This window comes from Ascidiella aspersa, chromosome 1 (genome assembly GCF_963924565.1).
Source record: "Ascidiella aspersa chromosome 1, kaAscAspe10.2, whole genome shotgun sequence".
In the NCBI taxonomy this organism is placed as follows: Eukaryota; Metazoa; Chordata; class Ascidiacea; order Phlebobranchia; family Ascidiidae; genus Ascidiella; species Ascidiella aspersa.
This window is the reverse complement of record NC_139447.1, coordinates 22,997,527-23,023,141: the sequence shown is the minus strand read 5'-3', so window position 1 is coordinate 23,023,141 and position 25,615 is coordinate 22,997,527. Positions and strand designations below refer to the sequence as shown.

General features: G+C 35.8%; 1 protein-coding gene and 1 non-coding gene across 2 annotated transcripts; both read left to right on the top strand.

Annotated features, from left to right (window-relative positions):
* The first annotated feature begins 12,107 nt into the window (after positions 1–12,107).
* On the top strand, positions 12,108–20,539 carry LOC146168328 (uncharacterized). Its single transcript, XM_083390850.1, has 5 exons — positions 12,108–12,176; positions 12,824–12,976; positions 14,594–14,800; positions 15,680–15,835; positions 19,723–20,539. Exons 1-5 carry the CDS (start codon positions 12,128–12,130, stop codon positions 19,956–19,958), a joined length of 801 nt encoding a protein of 266 aa, XP_083246976.1. The 5' UTR covers positions 12,108–12,127; the 3' UTR covers positions 19,959–20,539.
* Trnaa-ggc (transfer RNA alanine (anticodon GGC)) lies at positions 15,442–15,516 on the top strand. The gene has a single exon. It is a non-coding gene; the product is annotated as a tRNA-Ala (tRNA).
* Positions 20,540–25,615: the final 5,076 nt, after the last annotated feature.

The window sequence follows — 25,615 nt, the reverse complement described above, 5'->3', positions numbered from 1 at the left end:
GCCCGGTGTGTCGTTTTAACTTTCAATTGACGTCGCACAACGATTGAGTTTCGTATCTAAACCAGTGCTCCGCGACCTTTTTTCACCGGCGGCACACCAACAGAGTCATAAAAACTATTCAGTGGCACACCTACGAAATATAATATGAAGATTGTCAAATAGACAACATAAATAAATATCCTAGGCCAGGGCAGTGGCGTAGCAGCTACTTGGCGGTTCTGGCTCTGCGCCAGGTGCGGCAGGCTGCAAGGGGGCGGCAAATTGAGGCTGCACAGTGCACACAGCACGAGAAATGAAGTAATGCAAAAATAAATAAAAGTAAAACAAGAAAATGATTTACAAAGAGATAGCTAGCACACGTTTCTTGCGTGATGTTGGATAGCTGTACCCTGTACTCCGCCTGTTGTTCAAATGATTCAATTCTTAGCAGTACTCTCACTTTTAGGGATTTAGTTCCACAAAGGAACTTTAAAGCCCTTTTAGGGACAAATCTGGGGATTTTGATGATCTAGGGATTTTTTGGGGATTTTTCGCCATATTTTGCAAATCGTATTGTATAATTTGTTAACTCGTAAATGTAAATCGAATTTTACATTTTAAATTCAATTTCAATTTGTCAAAAAACAGGTTCAGAATGTGCTAGCCTATACTTGTTTCTGTTCATTTGGATGTTGAAATTTTAATTAGTAACTGAAACTGCTTAGCCTATTTAAAACGTGGCATGAATTTGTTGATTGTTGCGTTATTGTACATTATACATTATACTAACTTAGTCAAATTTTCTTAATGTGGCCAGGTAAAAAATATAATTTTAATTAAAATGGCATCAGGTGAGGTACGTCAACACAGTGCTCAAATGAGTAGCTGGACATAATGGACAATAGTAGGCTAAAGACCTATAATAGGCTACACCAGGGTAAGCATACTGCAACTGTCTGGGTATGATAACAATTTTCCGGATATACCATTAAATACACCAGTTTTTGCGCGATAACAACTTTGTTATTTGGCGATTGTGTAGTTTGCAACATCTGACTTTCGGTTTCCGCAAACATTTTACGCTTATAAAATGCAGTCATCTAAGTTAAAAGTTTTGTCAAATACGGAAATTTTTCAAAGCGCGCACCATTTTTCCTAGTCTAATTAACACTCGATTAACAATCGATTTCATTTGCGCACAAGTTCGACGATAGTAGCAAGTTTCTGGAGCTCATATGTATTTGATGATGCTTCATGGCGTCATTTTAACCAATTTATGCCCCGACCACATGAAATTAGTTGATCCGCTTCTGGTACGCATGTAACCTACTTTATGTTGCACCCAAATTTATGCAAGAAATATTGTGGCCTGCGATGCTGTCAACCTTGAACTACCCTGGGCTACACAATGCAGTTATTTAAAAATAATAGGAATATCTACAGCTCGCTTTTAGCACGTAAACAGGGCTAATTTGTTTGTCATTTATATATGTATATATATTTATAAATATATGTACCCCTACTAGCCATCTTTGAGGTAATGTGATCATATAGTATAACGCGCTAATTATGGTTTAGGGATTTTTTATGCCATCTAGGCATTTTTTTACATAGCTTTAGGGATTTTCTAGTTTTCATTTGTGAGAGCCCTGATTCTTAGTAACATTTATTACGTCATAAATCTGTTGTTAATTCTCACGCGCTGCTGCAAAGCGAAAGTCACAATGGATTCACCAACGCTTTTAAAAGCATTTATGACGACGAGCTGGAATTTTTGGAGTTAGCTGTGGAAATTGACAGATGGCTGGTGCGAAGCAATGAAACCATGCACGTTTGATCATAATGCAACAGCGTGTGATGTTTTACAGTGGCTAGCTAAATCACACCTACTTGATTCAACACCATGTTTATGCTTGTGTCTGAAACTTTATCTTACCATTGGTGTTTCAATTGCGAGCTGTGAGAGGAGTTTCTCAAAGCTCAAAATGAGAGTGTCGTATTTACATTCTACCATGAATGATGATCAGCTATCAGCTCTATCGATTCTTTCTATAGAAAGAGACTACGTTCAAAAACTTGATTTTGAAGATATTATCGCTGATTTTCTTCGGCGAAAGCTCGAAAAGTTCGATTTTGAGGCGGCTATTGATCTTTTAATTGCCTAATGCATTTGTTCTCCATTTTTTGTCTTTTATTTTTGGCCTTAACGCTGAGACAGTGAGGCTTCTTTCTCAAGCAATATAGAACTTCTAAGACGCGGCACATTATTTATAATTATTTTTATTGAAAAGATTGCTTGAACATGAAACTATTTCAAAATTTTCTGCAGTCTACTTGGGGCGGCATTTGCAACGAAAGCCAGGGGCGGCAGCATATGCTCCTACGCCACTGGGCCAGGGGTGTCCAACTCAAACAAGCCCGCGTGCCAATTTTTATCTTAAAAACTTCTTCCCGTGCCAAAGTTTAGCACCTATTTTATTTTCTAATATTAAGTTTTTATTTTCTAATATTAAGCGCTTTTATACAAAAAATAAAAACAGTATAGTGGTACAATATCTGAAGTAATTGTTTGTCGTAATTGCTGGGATTGTTTTGTATTGTGAATAAACAATGACAATTGGCTGTACGACAAATTTAGCTTTTTTGACAATTGACTGTATTTTTTGGGGGCTTGCGTGCCATTTTTTATTTGGTCGCGTGCCACATTTTGCACGGCTGCTTCATGTTGGACACCCCTGTTAGGGTTGTTCAAATTTTGAAAAATTTTGAAAAGTTTAGCTTATCGAAGTTTTTCCCATGGTTTGGCCCTTAAAAATAGGATTGACCAAAAAAATTTTAAATTTGGGTCAAGATTTCGCCCTCCTCAAAGCCCCCAACGTTTAACAGTCAAATCATCAAAATATGGGAATTCCCCTATTGCGAAAACGTGCTAAATAGGCTCTATTGCTACCAAACGATGACAATTAGTATTGTAAAATGTTATTTGTGCTATATTAATAACGAATATGCATATACAACACAATAAACCATTGCAAATAACGTAAATAAAAACATTTTTTGGCAATAATCGATTTTTTTAAGTCCGGAAACTATCACTGGTGTTCTAGGACCTGCAGGAGGCTAGCGTGTTGCTGTGCATCATAAGTGATGTTTGCTGAGTAATCAGTGTTTAACTTGAACATTTACTCAGTAACATTATTAACAACTTGTAGGTATTTGCCGGATTTTCCGCAACTTGGAATTCTTTATCTTGCGGCCAGTTACAAACTAAAGGCCTCAACAAGTTGCAATAAACGCCCAGAGAGGATTAAACTAAACAAGGACTCTTAGCCGACTGAATTTTTAATTCTGGTGCGCCCTGTTTCTGTTGAATGCATCACTGGCAACTCCAGGGGAAATTTACTTGGCTTGGGTGTATCCAAACTTTTTCTTGTCAATGCCGCTTTCCTATCTTCGTCCATAGTAGGGTGTGAACTGAACATAGAAAACAATAGAGTTTATTCATTTATGTACCAATGATGACTGCAGAAGCTTGTTGTAGGCAACCTATGCCACCTGGTTGTCATATTTTGAACACTCTTTCATGGTTTGCAAATTATCAGGTATTTATTAAAGCATCGGAACCAATACCTGTTTTTACCCAAGCTGAAACATAAAACAAGGCAATAAACTGGTTATTGCGCTTCCGGTGGTTTACAAAACCTTGTTCATAGCCCATCTGTTACACCCACATGAACATCGTTCGGCCAACCTGGTGCTACACGCAGTGCTCGATGGATGAGCCAATTCCTATACTGCCAAAAGATGTGGATGGGACAGATAAGCACGAACAAGATTTTGTAAACCAGCTGCAGCGCATCAACCAGTTTATTGCCTTGTTTTATGTTTCAGCTATGATAAAAACAAGTATTGGTTCCGGTGCTCCAATAAATGATCGACGTTTTGGCAAACCATGAAAGAGTAGTCAATAGGTTGCCTACAACAAGCTTCTGCAGTCATCATTGGAAGAAACTCATTTTTTTTTTTTTTTTTTTTTTTTCCTGTTTTTTTCCTCTCTGGGAATTTATTGCAACTTGCTGAAGTTTCCATATTGTGACTGGCCGCAAGATAAAGACTTCCAAGTTGCGGAAAACTTTGTAAATACCTACAAGTTGTTAATGATGTTACTGAATGTTCAAGTTAAACACTGATTACTCAGCAAACATCACTTATGATGCACAGCAACACGCTAGCCTCCTGCAAGTCGTAGAACACCGGTGATAGTTTCCAGACTTTAACAAATCAATCATTGCCAAAAAATGTATTTTTTAGCTAATTTTCAATGCTTCTTTGTGTTGAATATGTGTATTTGTTGTTGATGTATCACAAATAATATTTTACAATACTATTTGCCATCGTTTGGTAGCAATAGAGCCTATTTAGCAAGTTTTCGCAATAGGGGAATTCCCATATTTTGATGATTTGACTGTTAAATTTTGGGGGATTTGAGGAGGGCGAAATCATGACCCAAATTTAAATTTTTTTTGTCAATCCTATTTTTAAGGTCCAAACCATGGGAAAAACTTCGTTAAGCTAAACTTTTCAAAATTCGAACAACCCTAACCCCTGTCCTATAAGGCAGACCGAAGAAAATGGAAACATTTGTGATTAAACGCGCCTAACATTTTGACGTAAGACATATTTTATATTTGAAGTTTGTAGTTTTACGGTCTTCCTTTTTAAGACTAAATTTCTTAATCTTAAGTCGATCAAAGGTCTGAAAACTGCTGCCCTTTCAAAAGCAGACCAAATAGCATAAAAGAGGTTTTAATACCACATTCGAAAAATTAAACCCAACAATTGTGCTTAGTAGTTTGTCTACTTTAGTTTTCGAAACAGTACCAAAATTATTTTAACATTAAAATAAATTATCACAAAATGCCAATAATTCATTTACAATGATATTTTATGGGTTTCGAGCGTAAAAATAATCCCCCTTTCGACTTTTAGAAAAAAAAAAATGCTGTATAATTAGAATCCTGATAGTTATTTTTTACTGTTTTAACATTTGACTTCTGGCGAAAAAAATGATATATTAGGGGAATTTGGAAAGTTACATCTGGTCCTAAAATATTACGCAATCTTAAAGTAAAACACCTCCGAGAATAACGACGTCCACCTGGCATAACCTCGCTGCACACCGGTTGCGGAGCACTGATCCAAAGTAAACTGATGCAGATATTATTAAATCATTGACAGGTGCATTCAAACTCATTGTTACGAAATATAGCAAAGGAATAAGATTTTGTAAAACAAGGTAAACAGGTAAGCGAGAATCACTGGTGTATTATAAGCAGGTTACCATCTGCTGAAACCCAAAAATAAGCGCTTCTTGCGAAATTCTTTGGTTCAAAATGGCAACTGACAATGTTTTAAATAAAAGATTTCTAAATGGATTTTTTTCTTAGTATCAAGGAAAGTAACCTCCTAAACAAAAATATCTCACAAGAAACAATTCAGTTTTATGTTTGACTTTACCCGAGCAAATTGATTTTTAAAAACCTTACAACAAACTTACTCACGCTTATTCTGTAAATTATGTTCAGTTTATAAAAGGCCTAACAAATTTTCATCGCCAAAAAATTGGACAAATTCACGATAAGAAGACAATAATAAACTATAAATCATTAGTCTAGTCCAGACCTGGGCAAAATACGGTATTTTTACGTATATTTTAACCTTAATTTTACGGCCAACGCGTCCGACAACTTGATTGATCAAGAAATGTACATTTTTTTATCTGTGCTTAATGCGCTTAGCGCGACATCTTGTGGCTTTCTTAACACTCGACCTAAATTGCATATTTTTGTACAACTCCCCAACGTAATAACAAGTTCGCTTATTTATTTTATGTCGTGAGAGTATGACGTCATATTGCGTGTATTTAAGATCCTATTTTTGTCCTGGCCCGCCACAACGCTTTAAGTTTCCCATGCGGCCCTCGGTTAATAATAATTGCCCACCTCTGGTCTAGTCATAGACCTCAAATTATTTGCGCTTGCGACAATCCTTTGACGCCATCTGGTTGACATATATCGACACAGTTTTATTTTTGCATATCGGACATATTTGTGCAAAAGTTCGGCCAGGCACTTACTTGTTTCATGATGTTAGTCGTGGCGTTATTTTTAACCATATTTTATAAACCATAAAAATAAGCCGATATAAAAAAAAAGCTTATTTACCACTGTTTTTCCTACCTTAGGCGTATATCATAGATTAACCTGTTTTATCTCAGAGTATCGTTCCGGTAAAAACAAGTGTTTTACTTTCATCCATGATGTCTAGGAATCAAAAGTTGCAATTCAATTTTGTGTGCGGTCAATGCAAAGACACGTATTGTAGAAATCTTGGATGATAATTAATCCAGGGGTCGGCCACCTTTTTGGCACTCGGACCGGTTTAAAACTGAAATTTTGTCGCGGAACGGCCTTAAAACAACGTAAAATGTCCAGTAAAAAAATGTATTACAACTTTTTTCAATGCGAACTTTAAGCTTGTTTTGCCACAAAGCTGCGGGCGGTATATGGCCCCCCAAGCAAATTAACCCAACCGCGGCTCATTTCAATAAAACTTTTAGGCGCTACGTGTTTTTTTCCTAAATTACACTTTTATACCATTAAATTACACTTGAATATCCTTATCACCTATTCCAGGGGTGTCCAACCTTTCAGCTCTTGATGGCCGCATTGACAGTCTTATTTTCCTCACGGCCGCAAGTTAAATTTTTTTAGGGATGACTCAAAAAGTTGTCAAATCGTGACGTCCTAACATAATTAATCTTAAAAAGACGTTTTGTTGTCTAATGAACTCGTGGTAAAATATGGAACCTAAATGCAGATTAAAAAAATGCGTTTATTACGTTTAGATTTGGCAAAACTTTTAATTTAATCGAAATGAGCTTAGGCAAATAAAATAATCGCATACTGTTATAAATGCGCAATATGCCATGATATAGCACTTTTGATATTAACGGATTTACTTCAAAGGGACCAAAATACAATAAAGACAGATAGAAGAAGTTCGCGCAAAGCGCGAAAAAAAAGCGTTTGCATTGAAATTTGTCAAAAATAATATTTTTAGGGGACATGGTCAGGTTCCCTCTCTGGATCCACCCCTGCTCTAATGCTCTTAGCCAATCTAATGACCAGCAATGGTAGACGAATGTCTGGCTGGCCTATAACATGAAAACCCCTGTTTAATTTTAGACCTGCCTTAAAGTTCCAAATTCAGCATTTTTTTTGTATACTGGCATTTGTTTTAAATTTCGTGCAATTTTTATTACATTGCCACAAATTAAAAACAAATTAAAAAAATGTGCACAATATTTTTGAATACGGTTTCCGTTTGTCCGCAACCCACTTGTCAGCCTTTCACTGTTCAACGGTAAAGACGCGCTGATCTGGTTCAAAAGACAGCCTCAAAAACGTAAACGAACCGGACGTTCAAATATCATTCGCAAAAAAAAAAAAAAAAAAAAAAATAAAATAAAATTTTACGCACTTGCCTAGTTAAAATAGTCAAAAAGTATTTGTAACTGACTCGTGTCTAGTTTGTCCAAAGAAGCCGCGGGCCGGATAAATTACATTGGCGAGCCGATCCGGTCGGTGGGCCGTAGGTTGCCTACCCCTGTCGTGCACTAATTTCTTTGTGCATTAATCAATCAATGAAATCAAGTTTTTTTAGCGCACATAAGAAATTTCTCTGAGAATGTAGCGAAAGAGCTTAGCTCATTGATTCAACTGCAATCCTTAAAGTCGTAAAAAAAATTCTAATCTGCATTTAGCATATCAACCATTAACGCATGCCAGCACGGTCACGGCCGCCAACGCATGCTTATTAAAATACGTGTTAACGGCCGCACAATTATTCATCGCCGCAGGTTGGACACCGTTGACTTATATTCCTACTCTTACCAGTTAGTCTAAATAGGGATATTTAAAACTTATTTAAAAAAAGTCTTACTTTTTATTTTATATAATAATTGTATTTTGATCCGTTTTTGACCGGGCCCTGGCCTACACAACACTTTGCATAGTCACATAATACAAAAACCTAAATAAAAATATTGGCAGTATGAAAAAGTACAAACCACAGACCAATACCTGAAAATTATAGAATACCCTGAAAATTATAGACATACAAGGATTGGAGTTTGGCTTTTTTGACAACAAATTGTCAAAAATCTGGCTTTTTTAAGATGGTTAATGTCAGAAAAATCAATTAGGCTTTTTTTTCTGTCATTTTTATCGAGGCTAAAAGTAAAAATATAGAGGCTAAAACGTGCTGAAACTAATTAAAATGCATACGTTGTTTGAAACTTTTCTGCTTAAATATCAATATAATAAATTTCAATTTTTATCACGAATTTTTATCCTACCGACCAATCCTGGAGTATATTTAAACAAAGGTAATGTGGTTAGTTTAAAAATATATCTAATTGTAATTGATTTTTTTCAGTTTTTACGTACAGTTCGGGTTTAAACAAAAAAAAAATTATCTGGCATCCCTGCTACGGACCGGTAACAAACTTCTCGCGGACCGGCACACTTAAATGCTTGTGCTAAGTGCAAATTTTACGCCAGTAACAGTGTTTTGTTTGTTAAAGACGCCTCAATGACGTCATAAGACAAGATGATTTAAACGCTTTGACCCAATTGATATTTTTGTTAACAATAATTAATATATTCTTTAATTTGAGACCAATCTCGAGTGAAGAAAGCACTTTAAACTTTTGAGCCTATAAGGAATATAAATGACGTCATTATGAGGTGTTGGACACGTTAATTTTTCGGGGACTTTTTTGCTCCTGGTTGCTTTCTCGTCATGAATCTGCAATCAAATATTCTGTTACATTTTGTTCAATATTTTTTACTGGCCAAAATGCTAAACAGCTATAAAAATATTATCGCATACTGGGTAATTGTGTCAAAGGGGCCGCGGCCTAAAGAGCTTAAGAACCCTGTCTTATAGAACAAAAGTAAGAACATCACAATCAATAATCCAGTGCAAGTCTTGTGTAATACGTAGCCTAGCTCTTTCTTACCTTAGATATCTTTCGGCACAAATTACCAATGTTGAAAATTTATTACGGCTTTAGAAACTACCAGCGGAGATTTTTTTAAATAATGCAACAAACGTTAAAAATGAAGACAGAGTTTCCTGGTATAATACGGCAGCACTATAGAGGCTGACATTAACCCAAAACCACGCGTGAGCGGCTACTGGAAATCTAAACCATCGCAAATAAATGGCCAGGGTTACATGAAATAAATGAGAGTCGAAAATCACGTTTTATAAAGCAGAAAATCATATAGCGATTCTCGCGTTAGCCGTGACGTACAAACACTAGAAAAATCTATTGAAGTTTGTGTTCCTTTTTTTCGCCATTTAATTTTTGATACAAAAGAAAAATAAATTATTTTAAACATAAAGAGCATTTATTTAAAATTACATATGACCCTAGGTAGTGAACGCAGCACGCAGTGTAAATCAATTCTTACTGTATATGCCGAGATCTGAAATCTTTATTTTACTTTTGCCAGTGGGATTTAAGTCAAGTTTTAGAGTAGTGATGTCCTATTTTTGACACTCAGGCAAAACAATAAAATGACAAACGTGTATGGCTAAACCTAATATAAAAGTTATACACAAGTTGAAAGCACAGACTGACGTTCCACAGTGAATAAACAGTAAGAAGTCGCAAATAAAACTACTATGTACACAAACCGCGCACTAAAACTGATTCGTAGAACAGCAGGAGGCTCGTAAAACACGAAACAAATAGAAAATCTTTCAGACGAGATATATAGAGTCTGGCCATTATACAAAATAACAGAATATTAGATTTTACTGAATAGACAAAAAAAAAACTTGACAATTACTTTTAAAATCTTGTTTAAAACGAAATATTATAACATTTTGGGACTGTATTGAAAATATAAACCTTACAACAATAAGCGTGTTAATAAAAGATTATGTTATTGTCCTGCTAGCCAATCATTATGATGTGTGACATACCTTGGTAATCTTCGTGTAATTCGTTTACTTACGTCCGGTGGCGACAGACTTCTCACCACATGCAACTTGTTACATGTTGTATCCAAACAGCTGCAATGTGGCACTTACGATAACTGCGTCTTACCCTGAATTTAGGAAACAAATAAACATGGATGTTATTTATTCAAGGTAGAAAATATATGGAATTTGTAAGTTTACACCATTCTTGTTTCAAAAAACTACCGGTATATGAGAAATCATAACTGTTTCAGACTTCTTATTTTGGGTGGTAGAGCGATGGTAGTAACCTTGGCTATTTTAATGATAGACTGTTAAATATCTTAGTTAGCTCATAATTATACCCCAAAACAAAGTTTGTATGGTAATAAATACATCGAAAACTCACGACACCTTCAGTTTCTAGCATTTGGAAATTAACAACGTTCAGCATTTTCACCCAAGGGTTTGAATATCTCACCCCTTTGCCAAAATGATTTAGCCTATATATGCCGAAAAGAGCAATCTCTATTTATAATATTTCATAACAGACCATCAGCTGTACATGAACAATTTGTGACTATGAAAAAATGAGGTAAGTGTTAGTGGGGACCAACCGAAATAGGACGATATCTTAACCTTGACAATATACTTTCAGGCCCAAAATTTATTATCTTTATTTCTATGTAAATGCGAATTGGCTAATTTACAAAACTCTGGTCGATGAACCAACAAGCCAGGTGCATAGGCAATGTGACATTATTAGCTGTTTTCTCAATAAGTGCCTCACACAATTCCAGCGAAAAATATGATTTAAGTTTATAACCTATGCAAAAAATATATTTGTAGAAAATTATTTTGCGTTCAACGCGCTGCTTATGTTTTGCTACAATATTTGGTGTGGCATATTATCTTTCTAAATTCAATATGGAGGCTCCTTTGATTCCAGAATTATGCATTTTAAACAAAAGGCCGTTTGTCTTTTGAATGACCGGATTTTTACATTTTGCAAAAAACCTGATGTAGCAACTTTACATAAATGCCAATGTCGTTAGGTAAAGCGTTATCAGAAAGCTTACTATATGTTAAGCATTTTCTACTTTTTGTACAGATTCGATTAAAACTTGCTTAATGTATTTTGGAATTAACGAATCTTATGGCTTCTAAATGACTGGCTCCGTTAGTTAACAGGCCCATTAGCTCGATGGACAAAATGCATTTATAAATTGCTGCTGTGAATCAATTAGACAACCAATTGATGAATGGTTGCGATATTGCGGCAAAGCTTAAAAATTCCCTTTTACCTTGAAACGATATTTTAATATTGGATCAACATTGACAAACTTTCAGGTACCGGTATATCAAACTCGATGTTTCGTTAATAAGTTGCATTAATATCTTGTTGAACTACGTTGTCCATTGAGTTGTGTGCCACTTCTACTTAAAGGTTTTCTATTCTTATCTATTATTGAGTTGTGTTTAGATAGTTTTTGTTTTGACAAACACAGTGACATTTGTTTTGCAACATTAGCTTGAGAAAGAATTAGTAAACAAGGCCGTCCAAATGACTTTCGTTGTACACAAGAGAAAGTGGGACTGCGTGAAGAAGGGCAATTGCGCGTGGCCTCGGCTCTTTTACAACTGTTCATCGTTTGTTGTGTTGGTGACAAACCTATGGTCTGGTATCTACACCGTAGCGAGCCTTCAAAAGTCTCGTGTGATAACTGTTTAACCAGTTTGTTGATTTTTGCACTGTAGCGCTTTGCACCGAGAGAACTGTCGTAAAACAGTTAGTGAAGTGAATCGTGCCCTCAAGTCCGATCAGTTGAGACACAATATACCCATAAAACGTATGCCAATTTAACAACGCAAAGGTGTCTAATGTTAAAGAAAAGTTTGAGATTTCTAGAAAACATATTAAGTCTTGATAAACAATATATTAAGACAAAAGCAACAAATCAAGTAAAACAGAAAACTAGCAAAGATGCCTTTGGAATGCCAATGATTTAAAAAAAAGTTGTAACTGCTGGTCTAGTTCTACTTGTCATTGAATTCTTCAAGATTGCTTACTCAAGATGAATTTTACAGGCGTATATTAAGACTTTTTGTAAAAATGGCGAAAGAGTTGCTGGCCTATATAACCTTTACAATGGTTTTATCAGGTAAGATATTGGGTGTCAGAACGCTTTTCTGTAAACAAAAGTGTTTATGTGTATTTATTTTAATATTTACATCAGATATACTTTACCATTGAGCTATTATTTTGTATCTTATTGAATGATAAACAAACTTTGAAACCCTTGTTTACACTCAAAAAAATTGTCATTAAATACTATTGCAAAACAAGAGAATGGCCGATGCTATTAACGTTATAAGGCGTAGTGACTAATAAAAGCTGCAAGCAATTAAACCACACTATGCACAGTTATGGCATGCTTCCCCATGGCACTTCAAACAGTGCCTCATACTGCGCGGACAATATTTGAACTTCTTATAAGGCACATATAGTTGATACGACGATGGGCTGCTACGGCCATAAAAGCACTAGTTGCGTTGCGATGTGGGTCAAATTTCTTGCATTTTGCGTTGGGATTTCACACGAATTGTAAAGCAGCTGTTTCGATAACAATCGGCGACCGCGCAATCGCTACACTCCGAGGAAATGCCACAATCGCTGTTCAATGTCAAATAACTTTGAAAACACCACCGATCGTAAGGCAACTTATGTATGAAATCGTACCACAGGGAATTATTGGTATATGGTGTACATTTTCCTATCTTACCGACATGTAACTCAACTGATTTGTAGTTTCAAGTTCTCTTGAGTGCCACGGAGGAGTAGCAACTAAGGCTGAGAATGTAGAATTCAACTCTAAGAAAGTATTTCGACACACATGTCCTGATGAGCCTGGCCAATCATGTATGACGGCAGAAACGTCAATCGTACTCAACGGAATGAAAAGTAAAGTTTTGCATTTGTTATTATTTTAGTAAACTGGAACTACATGCTACATAATGCGATTTGCTTTTAATCAAAAAGTTTATGCGACATCAAGCATTTTATATAAATGCTGCTACCGGACATAAAATAGCTTATTTGGCAATTAAAATGGAATACCAATTACCAGAGGAGCTTATTTTGATCTGCAAGCATTCTACTTTATATTCATTTGTACATTTTTTGTTTTCTTAAAAAACTTTTAGTTACATTTATCAAAATTGTTGTCAAAATAAGATACACTATTATAAAAATATTTTTTATCAAAAACAGCTCACAATGCTTTTTATAGTATTAATATACCTTTACGTGGTGCACTGACTGGCACGTACACAACTATATATGACGTGGCAAAAGCCGTGGTATATTCAGGTATCGTCGTTGGAGAGGACACGCCAATTTGCAAATTAGTCTTATACTCGTGCTCGTTGTGAAGTTTCATTTTCATCGAAATTTGTTTTTACGAAATTTTATCCGAACACGTGTTCCAAGTCAATATCGTTACACCGAATGGTCCAACTAATTGTGTTTATATTTGCCTGGCGAAGAAATACCAAATCGATAATCGATGCCAGCAATCAGCGACCAGGCGTTTCGGGTTAGAGGGCTGACCAAACTGCATTTAGAGGTTGGGCTAACTAATCCGGATCGGATGTGTCAAAGCGATGAGTGCAAATATGTCATTTCCGCTTATTTGCCCACCGAGACCACAGCGTCTCGCTCAATACGCCGTCTTACCGATACAGCGGACTATAGGAATTGTTTATTTAATAATGTACTGTATGGTATGGAAAAGTGAAAAAAGGCACATGCGATAAATTTATTCAAGGGTAGATTATAGTAATTTGGGATTATATTGCAATAAGTAATGACAGCTAAATATTTCATGGTTCATGAAAGCATTGATAAAATAAATTTAACTTCGCCCATAACCTTTTTAGTACTGTTGGTTACCCACCGAAGACACTAGATAGGCTACATTTGTGGAGGCAAATTACTTTTTTTTTATCGAAGGCAAGCGCGAATTGAAATCTGACCATCAATTATGCACGGCCGGGTGATAAATTTTTCATCGTAATTGAGCCTAATTGCAATGCTCTAGCAACTGACCCGTGCAGTACACACAATATTCAATCGGCTACCGTAACATATGCTGCAGCTTATTTACCAACCAAATCATAGAAAAAAATCGTTTAGTAAAATGGTGTAATGCTATATGTGTATCGATTTTGCCCCACGGGACTCTAACGTGTGATGATTCAGTTTATTGGGGAAAACCAATTGTTATTCTGCCATTTTCGTTATTAACTTGAACATTTTTTCTTTACTCCTTTAATTTAATGAAGATTTTTAACCGCACTTACAGCGCTTGCTCTGATTGATTTATGAACACTTATAGATTTGTAATAGCTATAGAGCAGTAGTTGTAAACCTCTCCAAAGCGTTTTCTTTGTTTGCCCAACGACGACGCTGTGTAATTTTAAAGTCGTTCAAATAAGGTCCGAATGTTTTTCTAACGGTATGTGATGCGCGACGTAGGCCTATTTATCACATCTTCACGTGTTTGCGTTTTTAATGCAGCTAGAGTCATGTCGGGTTCTTGTTCGGCGGAGTGTCGCGTTGGGTCCACGGCTGCTTGCGACGATGTGGTCGCCACAATGCAGATGCTCATCGCTGAGACAGACGACGTAGAGGCACTCCAGTACAACGTAACGGACTGCCATGTCTCATGTTGTAATCAAGACTTGTGCAACAAGGAACCCAACTTCGACCCAGAGCCAACACTAGGCAAGTCTATATAAAAAATTGAACCCCATAATTTACCCTTTTCGACAAAGGTTAAACGTTACGTTATCTATGTGAAAAAACATTACCCAAATTTAAATATAAGCTAGACTAGTGGGACGTTTAAAGCACAGGAAAGTTAAAACATATAAACGGCAATCTATTTGTCTTAGCATGACCTGCGGGTGTATGTAAATACTCTTATCCTTACAACTAATGGCGGAACCAATAAACCTTTATACTGAAGTTTATTGCGATTACATAGAAATCCGCCTGTAATTTCTCAAATGTAAAAAGTCTCGACCGGGTAGTATTCAAAATGGTTCATTTTTTAATATCTTAGCTATATGCTTGTATTCAATGAAACATTCACACAAAATGGGTGTTAATAACTGAGATCTAGCCCTTCGAAGCTGCTTATTGACCGACGACTACGGCTTACGTATTATTAGTACACCGAAAGCCATCGCAGACTCACCGAATCTGTTGATCTATGATGCAAGCAGAGCAGACTAGAAAAAAGTCTGCGATGGCTTTCGGTGTACTAATTATACGTACTGTGGATCCCCTTCTATGAGGTTGCTTGTACTAACAGATTGAGCAAGCATTGGCGCATGGTTGTTTCTCGACTCGTTCACTTCTGAGCCTGCATAGCTCAGTTGGTAGAGCGACGGTCCCGGCTTGACCGGAGGTCGTGAGTTCGAACCTCACTGCAGGCTAGTTGTTTTTCTAGTCTGCTCTGCTTGCATCATAGATCAACAGATTCGGTGAGTCTGCGATGGCTTTCGGTGTACTATATGCTTGTATTTATACATTCGCTTTTCAACAGTAGACAATATTCATTTCACTTTAAAAATTCACTTTTGGGTAATCATTCTTCAGGAGACCGAAAGTGCTACAGTGGAATGAGGCACGAAACTCCTGATGGTGTCCTGACCAACGATGTTCGAGAGATCTACTGTCCGATCAGCGACAAGTTAGGGCCAGACATCTCATGTTTAAAAGCTGCATTTACCATGAATGGTGGAACACCCGAAAGTAAGGACTCTATTAGTATGGTAGCTGACTCTAAATGTAAGCTACGCGGTATTTTGATCGCACTGAAGCATCATCAATCGAATACATACATTACACAGTATAAGCAGAAAAAACGAATTCGATATGTTTTGGCTGCAAATTATTTACTAGTAAACATGTCAACACTATTTTATGGGCTCCAACATTGATTGGTCTCATATTAAAGGATAAACTAATAATAACCACAAGTAATTTGGACCTAGTTGATTATATCAAGCTATTAAGGCGTCATTAACAAAAATGCTATAAATAATGTAATATTTGCAAGCGTGGGAATTAAGGAGTGGCCACATTATGTTAACGAAACAACGCAAGCATAAAACATTACCTTGTAAAATGCTGATACAAGACATGACAAAATGACTTCAGAGTTTGTACTATGCAAAATACAGTAAATAAAATCATCAATAGCATCTACTTATATTCAAGATTATAAAGAAACATTACGGCAAAATCATAATATATTATTTTTTTTTCTTAGTCTGTGTCGCTGAGATTATCGTCCAATCTAATGTTTCTTTTACGACAAAAACGCTTGCATTGACCTCATGTATACTGCAAGTTATGCTTTCTAGTTTCTACACATACATTTTAGAGTTGTGAGCGTCGTTCTGCAGTTACGTCGTATAACCCCAAGAAGGTTAAGTGCCTATGCTCTTAAGTCCAGTTAAGTTAATTGTTTTGACCCTAGCACAGTGCTTCTTAAACTTTTTTTTGTTTTGTTCACCGCTAGCATTTATCACCAGATTTCATATGATAAAACTATCTCGTCTATATATAACAACACAAAATGACTTAGGCCTATGTTGTTTCGATTTTTGTTAAGATCAACTCAAGCTAAGTTTTACCATTGCACATCTACAATTTTTAAGATCAGAGATATAAAGCTACAAGAGGACAAAACACAGACATCAAATTTTTGTACTTATACACTCGGTGCAAACCAACTTCACTATTACAATAAGCAAAAACCAAAAAACAACAGTTCAGTAGTCGATTTACTGCATAGCTATCATCCATTTCTGACGGTTCACCATTATTCACCCCTTATGTTTAGTTCACGCCTGTTGGCTTTAGCTTACACATGTAAGCATCCCTATCATGAGGACACTGTTTCTTGTCTTTTATCCGTGCGACCAAAGTCTATAAAAAATGAAATTGGTGAATTATGTAATAGGATACCTTCAATATCCTGCACTTCGGAGCCATCAGGCATCAGCTCAGATCTGTTTTCATTGCGAGCTACAAAATGTGTTGTACTGTCTTCCTCTTTTTGTGGCACTGGCACATTCGCAAATTCTTCTTTTTTATTTTTTTTTTCTACTTAGTGAAGTTTTATCGCAGGAATTTTGCGCGTTTGCCGCAAATGAGAAAAGGTTGTAGAGCACTGCTTTAGTTCTATCCAAACCATGAACCAGAGCAGATTATACAGATTAAAATAAGCAAAAATAGCAATGCTTATTAGTAGGGCGATTATTTTTTTACCTAAAAATAAGAAATTTTGATCTAAAAAACTAAAATTTTGTAAAATTTTGACCAAAAACTAATTTATTTTTTTTAAATTTTGGCCTATTAATAACACATTGATTTAAACAACATATCGTTGTTTGAAGTACTGCATTAGTGTCTTTGCATCTTCAACCACACGTTTTTAATGTTTTACTGACTACTGGTCGAACACAAATCAGTTATTTTTTCGGTTTTATGCAAAACTCATGAAAACGCTTAGTTGATATTTTTGTCACTTCAAAATGCCAAAAAATTGAAGTCGAATATATATTATTTTATTCCAAAAACTATACAGGGCATATTGGCCATACCCTATGACATTCGACACAATACAACATGGTCTTGTGTAGGAGAACATAATTTAATAAAAAAGAACAAAGGTTCTGTTTTTCCGGTTATTATAGGCCTAACTTTTATACAACGATAGGAAGTTTGGTTACTTTCGATTTTTATTTGACTTTTTTTTCTGACAAATTTGGTTGCTGTTTGTTTGTTCGAATTGCTGCATTGAATCTAAAATAGAACTAAAATGCCGCTATCTGTTTAGTGCCGGATAGAACCAATGCCCTTGAGTATTACAATTACCCAAATTACCTAGCCTATGGTTTCGCGTATATGGACCGTCCTTCCGATAGTAGGCTATTATTATTCTCTAATTGGCTACTTTTTGTTCAAAATAAATGAATATTTATTTGAAATCTTCACAATATTTAATAGTCATTCTGTTTATTTTCAAGTTTGTAATACAAATTGGTCTTTGGACATAAATGTTGGATTGTAGATCATTCTACACAGAAAAACAGAAAGTGCTGCGAACGGCGACAGACTATCTTGGCTTTCAATGTTTCTCCTTTATACAAGAAGTCTATAAGATTCAAACAGCCTCCAGCAACTAGACTAAATTGGTATAACATAAAATTCGCAAGAAATCCAAATTAGACCACAATAATCCTAAAAACTAAAAGCAGGATTGGGACCTAAACCACAAAAAAAAGATTTAAACAACGTCCTACTTATAAAAGCGATTTACGACATATCCAAACGAGCTATGTCATTTCGTCCTAGATATCATTGCGTTCTTGTTTTTTTTATTCTGTTTTTATGTTGTTGGTCTTAAAAGTATAGCATTATATTATTCCGTGATAGATAATTTCAATCTAAAAGTCTTATTTTGTGTGTTCCCATTTAAACAAATCGGTAACTGTAGCTGGTTCATAAAATATATTGCGACAGCAATCCGAAAAACAAGCTCATTTTAATGTTTGTTTGCGTTGACTTTAACAACGCTGTTTAATCGTAAAAATCTGAGAAGGGAATGCCATCTGTAGGCGTGTGCCATATGGGCTGGTATAAATTTGAATGGTGTTTAAATGAATAATGATTCGAATTAGTATTATTTCTGCTTATAGGGACTGGGTATATATAGCTTAATCCTTTCCTGCCTGGGTGTCCCTACAAAACACATATCTTAATGCTATTTTTTTGTTTTATCAAGTTTTATTTTTAATATCAATACCAGGGGTCGTCAAACTTTTTATTTTTAGGCTTGGGCCAAATGCAAACCTCAAAAAGGTCTCGATGGTCCGCAATAAATTATAATTTTTAAGTTTGTTGTTAAAAGCTGACGTTTATAATAACAATTGTCAGGGGTGGACCTATAGGCTATTGCTTTTCGCTTCAGAACATTGCGGAAATGTGTCAGATATACTAAATTAGTGAAACTTCCATTTTTTACAGTTTAGGGTATGGACGATGCCTTTAAGCTGAAATGACTTCCTTGAAACGTAAACATATGAAATGCATAAATAATATATACATATATTGGCATTACCTCTGACCCAGTTTGTAAAAGAGGTGACGGCCCGGAAGGTTACCGACCCATTGTTTATACATACGCCTATTAACGTACTATTCCAGCGATTAACAAATGTACGTGTCCAATTTGTCTTGAAATTAAACATTTTTTGAGACGAAACAGTACTTAAATTAACATGTTATCCTAAATATTCTTAGCGGTCACCAAAGCCGAGCCACATGGTTCATTACATTAGGAAGTGGTTGCGAGTGTCCCCTGTTACGTAAATCTTTGTCTATTTTTTTAGAGAGCGCTTTGTATTGTCATTTGATCGATGTTGTCAGACGAAACCCTATAAACACTCGATTTACCTGTTGTGCCAATAAATCCGTGTTTCAATTTTATTCTTTATTGACGTTGCATTGATGGCTTACAGGTATTAAGAGTGTCAGCGAATTTTCAGACAATAAAACCTGTACCGAGAAAGCACCATAAACCATGACCATAAAGATTATTTTTAATCGATGTAACAATTGTGTTCCAGCAACAGGTTCCATGTGGCTCTACCAATGTCAGCCGGCTGTAGTGTGCGAATCCTTTACTTGTGATCTCGTGATGCGAACTTTGCCAGAGTCGGTTCGTCGCATCGTAACAGAGTGCGATACTAATTGCTGCTCCGGACAACTGTGCAATGGTGTCCGTCGTTGTTTCCACGTCAACTTTTCGTTTATGTTTACTTTACTTTCCTGCCTCTTTGCCTTCTTTTGCGCTCAAAGTTAGTTGCCTTCGACTTAATGACCACTACCGTCGACCACGCAATGCTTAGTCATAGCAACCGAGCTCAATTGCGTATAGTTAAATGAAAGCGTTTGTATAATTCTATCGCTTGTTTATAGCAACTTTAAGTTATATGGCAACTTTAATAAGAACAACAATTTTTTTTAATTGTTGTTCTTATTAATTTTTTAAAAAAATTTTTTTTTTTTTTTTACTATTTGATTATTTCTATTTAACGTGTGGAAACTGGACAGGTATTATGGTCATTAACAGACACTGGTTTGTTTGATGCGTGACAACTTTTATAGCTTCAGATACCATTCCGAATTTCCTTATGCCTTCAAAACTTAACTTTCACGGCTCATCCCCATAGGATGGTTTATTTTGTAAATATATACTTTCGCACTCAAGTAGATCTGCACGGCATAATTTTTTTTTACATATTTAATTAAAATGATTAGTTATATTATAAAATTACCGTCCGACATAAATGATAAATGGAGTAAATGAACTCTTATCTGTGTTTATTTATATTATTAAACTTGAAATATAGTAAACGTGTTAAACAAATATGTTAAAATAAACAATTCAAGTGCCACAGCGGTTAAGAGCAAAGTTAAATAGATGTATGCCAATAAATATAGGCCAGCATATAACTATTAAAAATGCTAATTTTAGATCCCTTTACTTGTTCTTAATTAGTTCTGAGAACGTTTTCGTAGTTTAGTTGTTAAAGACGTGCGATGTATTGATTTTATCTCTGTAAGATACTGAAATACACCACCCCACTAATTTCACCAAAACAATTATTATTAAATCAATCGCAATAAGTTTTAACAAAGCAGATGGTTGATGTATGAGGCAATAGCAAACCGATATCACAACACGTGGGGTTTATCGTTGCTTCCCTAACAGCTGCGACCAGGCTTATCGATCAAATGGAATAGAATACGTTTTGTTTCTTCATTGATTTTGGGTGATTATGCTAATATAAGAGGTATACTTGGGTTCTAAATCAACATAAAAAGTGTTATCCCGGCGATGTAAAGTAATTATAGTAGCAATAAACGCAATAATTACGGAATATATTACAATTTGGCGTGGTTAACCTGATGTGTTTGTAAAAGTGTTCGTCATGCAGTGACCTCTTTAAAACCCATCATTACATGTCTACCATGTCAGTATAAATAAGTGCTGAAGCCTCGTGTTATAGCCCATGGTTTAATTTAACAAAATAATTGTGAAAATACGTGCAACCAAAATGTAATGTACAGCGTAACATATATTCTATAGCGCCAAGCAATGCGAAAATACTGTTTTAAATGGCGTTACATTTTTGTCGGTCTAAAGTTCTAAACACTTTACGTGGCACGACACCGGTGTAGAAATTTCATATCATTTAATGCAGGGGTTCCCAACCTGCGGTAGGTTGTTCACAGGTGGTACGCGAGTAGTTTTCGTTTTTTCACAAAATCCTGGATTCACAACTTTACATTTTGTTTATCTGGTTTTGCTAACAAAAAAACATTCAGGAGCCCATTCATTGTTACGTAACTATCCCTGTTGTTTCGGACCATTACGTCTATGATCTTCCAAATACAGGCCATGTCAATTGTCAAGAAGGAGCACAGTTGCTTTGAAAAGTCATACAAACGTTGTGGGTCAGTGGGCGTTAATTATGTTAAATGGTTGCTCTTGATAGATATAATCTACTGTTTTATAGCTTAATCTACAAATAGCGTTAAATAATGCTAGTTGTAAGCTAAAAATACATTAAAATAAGATTCGAGCAAATTAGTTGTTCTGCGAGAAGTGGTACGCTTGGCAGTACAGAGCGTCCAAGTGGTACGACAACGTTAATGCGATGTTGTTTCTTTCATCTCGCGTTATTTGGCAAAAAATGTAGCCTGCACTGTTTAACAGCAAAGACGCTGTTCGTCCTTTTGCAAGTTGCAGCCAATTGTGTCTAAAATAAGTGACTAATTAGGCCTACCTACCTCTTCGCAATAAGGGAACACCTTCAAAAGATACTGCCCGTGTTGAAGCGGAATTTCGATTCGACTGGTGCGGAATATTTAAAACAAATACGCAATCCAGGTACCAAACCGTTCTCGGATAGGTTCAATAAAGCAAACACAAACGGTTTCCATGGGTTGGAAAACCCGTCCTTATGTGGGTAATTTCGTTCATCGACGAAAACACAACAAAACGCTCGATGCAGCCCAAAATGTGTTAAGTTGGATCGGCTAAATATCTGGGCTATAGCACGCTACGTAGTTACACTCTTTTCCGTTTGTCTGGGATAAAACTAGTACCTTTGTTGATATTTGGAGAATCAGGACCACTGGCTTTGGCTCGCATATGACGCCTATTCCGCCTCCCATTATGTCTCTTGCATCTCGAACATCCCACATAACTGACAGACAAATGTAAATTATATATATATATTTAAATAACGTAGTCGTCGATTAAACTAAACTTTTTTGTTATAAATAGGTGCCGATATTACCCAGAATTAGGAAAATTTAATTATGTATAATGCAGAAGTTCCAAAACTGTGCATCGCGACCCTGGTTAGTCGTTTTAATCTTCCAAGGGTGTCGAACCATGATCCGGTTTTTGAACTCAACTGTGGTGATAAAATGCTGCAAGATATCATTATTCCCTGATGTGTGCATGAACTCATTATTACAAAACTGCACCAGTTGATTACAAATCACATTTCTCAATTCTCATTTACTTCAGCGTGCTATAAAAATGATTGGATCATTCAGTTATAAAACAAAGCCTATATATTGTAGGCACTGGTAATAATATATAATTCAGTGTTTTTAACTCTTTTTTAAGTAAGGGCGAACCTGTGGACCTCCAAATATGTGGCGGCGCACCGGCGATATTGTTTCGTATAGCGGTTTTTATTTTGAAAAAGTTTTCATTACATATAGGCTTCATAATGGAATAATATTTAAAGTACCGTGAGCTATAATTTCTATAACTATGGGTGCGTCGTAAGATCAACAAACTTTTACAAGGGCGTATTGAGAATAAACATTTGAGAACAACATATATTGCAATTTGATTAAATTGGAATAAACAAAAATAAACAATGTTGGTGACATTAATGTCAAAGACACATGCGATTATGTAGTTTAGGTCACGAAGTTTTCTAATAATAGAGTATTATTCAAAACTAGGGCATAACCTTAAAAAGTTTTTAAAAGGGGAATACAGTTTAAAGTGAGTTTCATTTAAATTACTTTTGATCTAGTGCAGTGTTTTCTAATCTTTTCAGCGCTCGTACCCTGTGAGATTCCTTGAAATTTTCTCATACCCCCTGTCTACAATGGTCGCGACGGAAGTAAATAAAATTAGCATAATAGGAATTAAAATCAGTGTATTTATAACTTACGTGTTTAATACATGCATTAAAAACATTCTCGTAAGTTCAACAATATTTACAACGCACAAACAATCAGTCAATTTACTAGCTTTCTTGTTGTTGCTTTTCGTAAAGTACTCTTTCTTCACAAATATACCTAAATAGCAAATAATTTCACACTGCGTGTCGTAACCCCTTTGGTGCTTCCTATTACCAAGAGGTACATGTACTCCTGGTTAAGAACCCCTGATCTAGTGGCTTCACTATATGTGGACCGCGGATACAAAAGTGTTTAAAAATATATATATATATATAAAGTTTGCGAACCGCTGATAGCAAGTTAAGTTAATGGCATGAATTGGAACCAATTTAAAGTACCGTAGTTCATATCTTGACATTTTTTGTAATACACAAACGATCTACAGTAAAAAATAACGGGCACAGAATTAATCAAAATTAACCCAATATATTAAAATGTTATCGAAACAAAACATATTACGCGTTTGTCTGAATGAGCAATATTTGTAAAAATTTATTTGAGAAAAAAGTTTAATTTTTAATGACATAAACGTCTAAAATCATTAATATAAAAAGTAAGTAATCCCTGCAGTTTGTTTTTCCCTAATAGATACACTTTATGTGGCGCACGAATAATAATGTGGGGGCTTGGATCATTAAACGGCGCATTCAAAGTGGCATACAGCTAGCTCTAAGCGAAATCAGCAACACATCAGAAATTACGCTTAATTGCGAACCCGGATCCGTGATTGTCGACCCCCGGTTTACAAAAAACTGTGCTTTGCGCCACAGCATATCTAAAAGCATCAGAAGAAATTGTGCATTTGTGTCACGAAATAACATTAGTGGTTGAATGCCCTTGATTGTTTTTTTGTTTTGTTTGAAAAATGTATGATTAATCAGTAGTGATTATATTAGCAGTAAGGTATAACACGCAAATTGCAAAGTTAACAAACTGTATGTATTCATTTGTTCATTTTTTGCCGAAATGCTGCCATAACGTTACACCGTTTGTTTTTGGCGAGAAGTCAAGCTTTCGTTACGGCCGGTTTACCGTTTAGTTGTGAAGCGCAATTATGCATCCTGGCTACTACTGTGCTAGAAAAACTTCTCTGCGTAAACCAAGGGCGTTGTTAAGCTCATTTTTTTCTTTTGATGCTTATCTCAACAAAAAATGAGTGTTGCAACAGCCTCTCTTTCTCTTCATTTACAATGATATTGTCAGTTGTAATCTCAGCAGGGTGAGTGATTTGGGCTCGTTTTTTTACGGAGGCCAGTTTGTGCATTAATTTAAGTGCAGTGCTTTTCAAGGTGTTTTTATAGGAAAATAATTGAACATTGAAACGATCAAAAAAAATTGAAACGATCTCTCAAGTTTCTCCAACGGTCTCTCAAAATATCACCATCTTGTGTTTTTACAGTGAATCAGAAATTACGCAATTGGTTAGGTCCAAAATACTAATCCAGTTTAAGTGTAGTTCGTGCGTGCGTGCGACGAATTTAAAAATGTTACCACTGTATCGCATGTGAAATTGTGAATACTGGTTGTTACACATTGTTTTGGTGAATGCGCAGTGCAAACCTAAAAGCCCAATTGCATTTTTGCTGTGTGCATTGAAAATGAGGCTTTGTGGATGCGGTCGATCTGGTGAAAGTTCACACTAAACGACGACAAGAGTCGGTCACATCAATCTATATTATATATTAGACAAATTTGAAAAACTAGAGTAAATAAATATGTGCTGGTCTTAAGTAAAGTGTAATAATGTTTTGCGTTTGTTTGTTAAGTGGCGTTACCTCACCGGCTCCAGTACAAAATTATTACGTGAAGCAAAAAAAATGCAATCTCAATTACACATTTGCAAGGGAATTATTTATTGCACAATGCAAGATGTACGCTTCAAAACTGCTTTGCAGAAAAAAAAGCGGCTACATGCTTCAATGATTTGCTTAGCCTGGTTCAAAAAGCGGCTTGCTGGGTGTTGCGGTACACTGCTTCAAAGACTTATAGACCTTAACGTGGTTTGAAATTACCGCTAAACAATTCAGGTTACAGCTCTCTTTCTTTATCGAAGTAACTCGTCTTTTTTGAAAATACTGGCAAAACGGTCACTATCTTTAAACAGTATTCGCAGGTGATTGGTTAACAATAACAATTTAAATAATAAGCACTTGCGCCTACAAAGCCTTCAGGCTAATACGGTCAAAAGGCATAAAAAAAATCTGACACGGTGTGGTGCAGAATAGTAAGCCCCTCTACGCA

What these genes read in the sequence shown, in the direction of transcription:
- LOC146168328 (XM_083390850.1), top strand. Translation starts at nt 12,128, where the DNA reads ATGGCGAAAGAGTTGCTGGCCTATATAACCTTTACAATGGTTTTATCA. An exon ending in CGACCCAGAGCCAACACTAG is followed by an intron (nt 14,801 to 15,679) that starts GCAAGTCTATAT and finishes ATCATTCTTCAG; the next exon opens with GAGACCGAAAGTGCTACAGT. An exon ending in GAATGGTGGAACACCCGAAA is followed by an intron (nt 15,836 to 19,722) that starts GTAAGGACTCTA and finishes ATTGTGTTCCAG; the next exon opens with CAACAGGTTCCATGTGGCTC.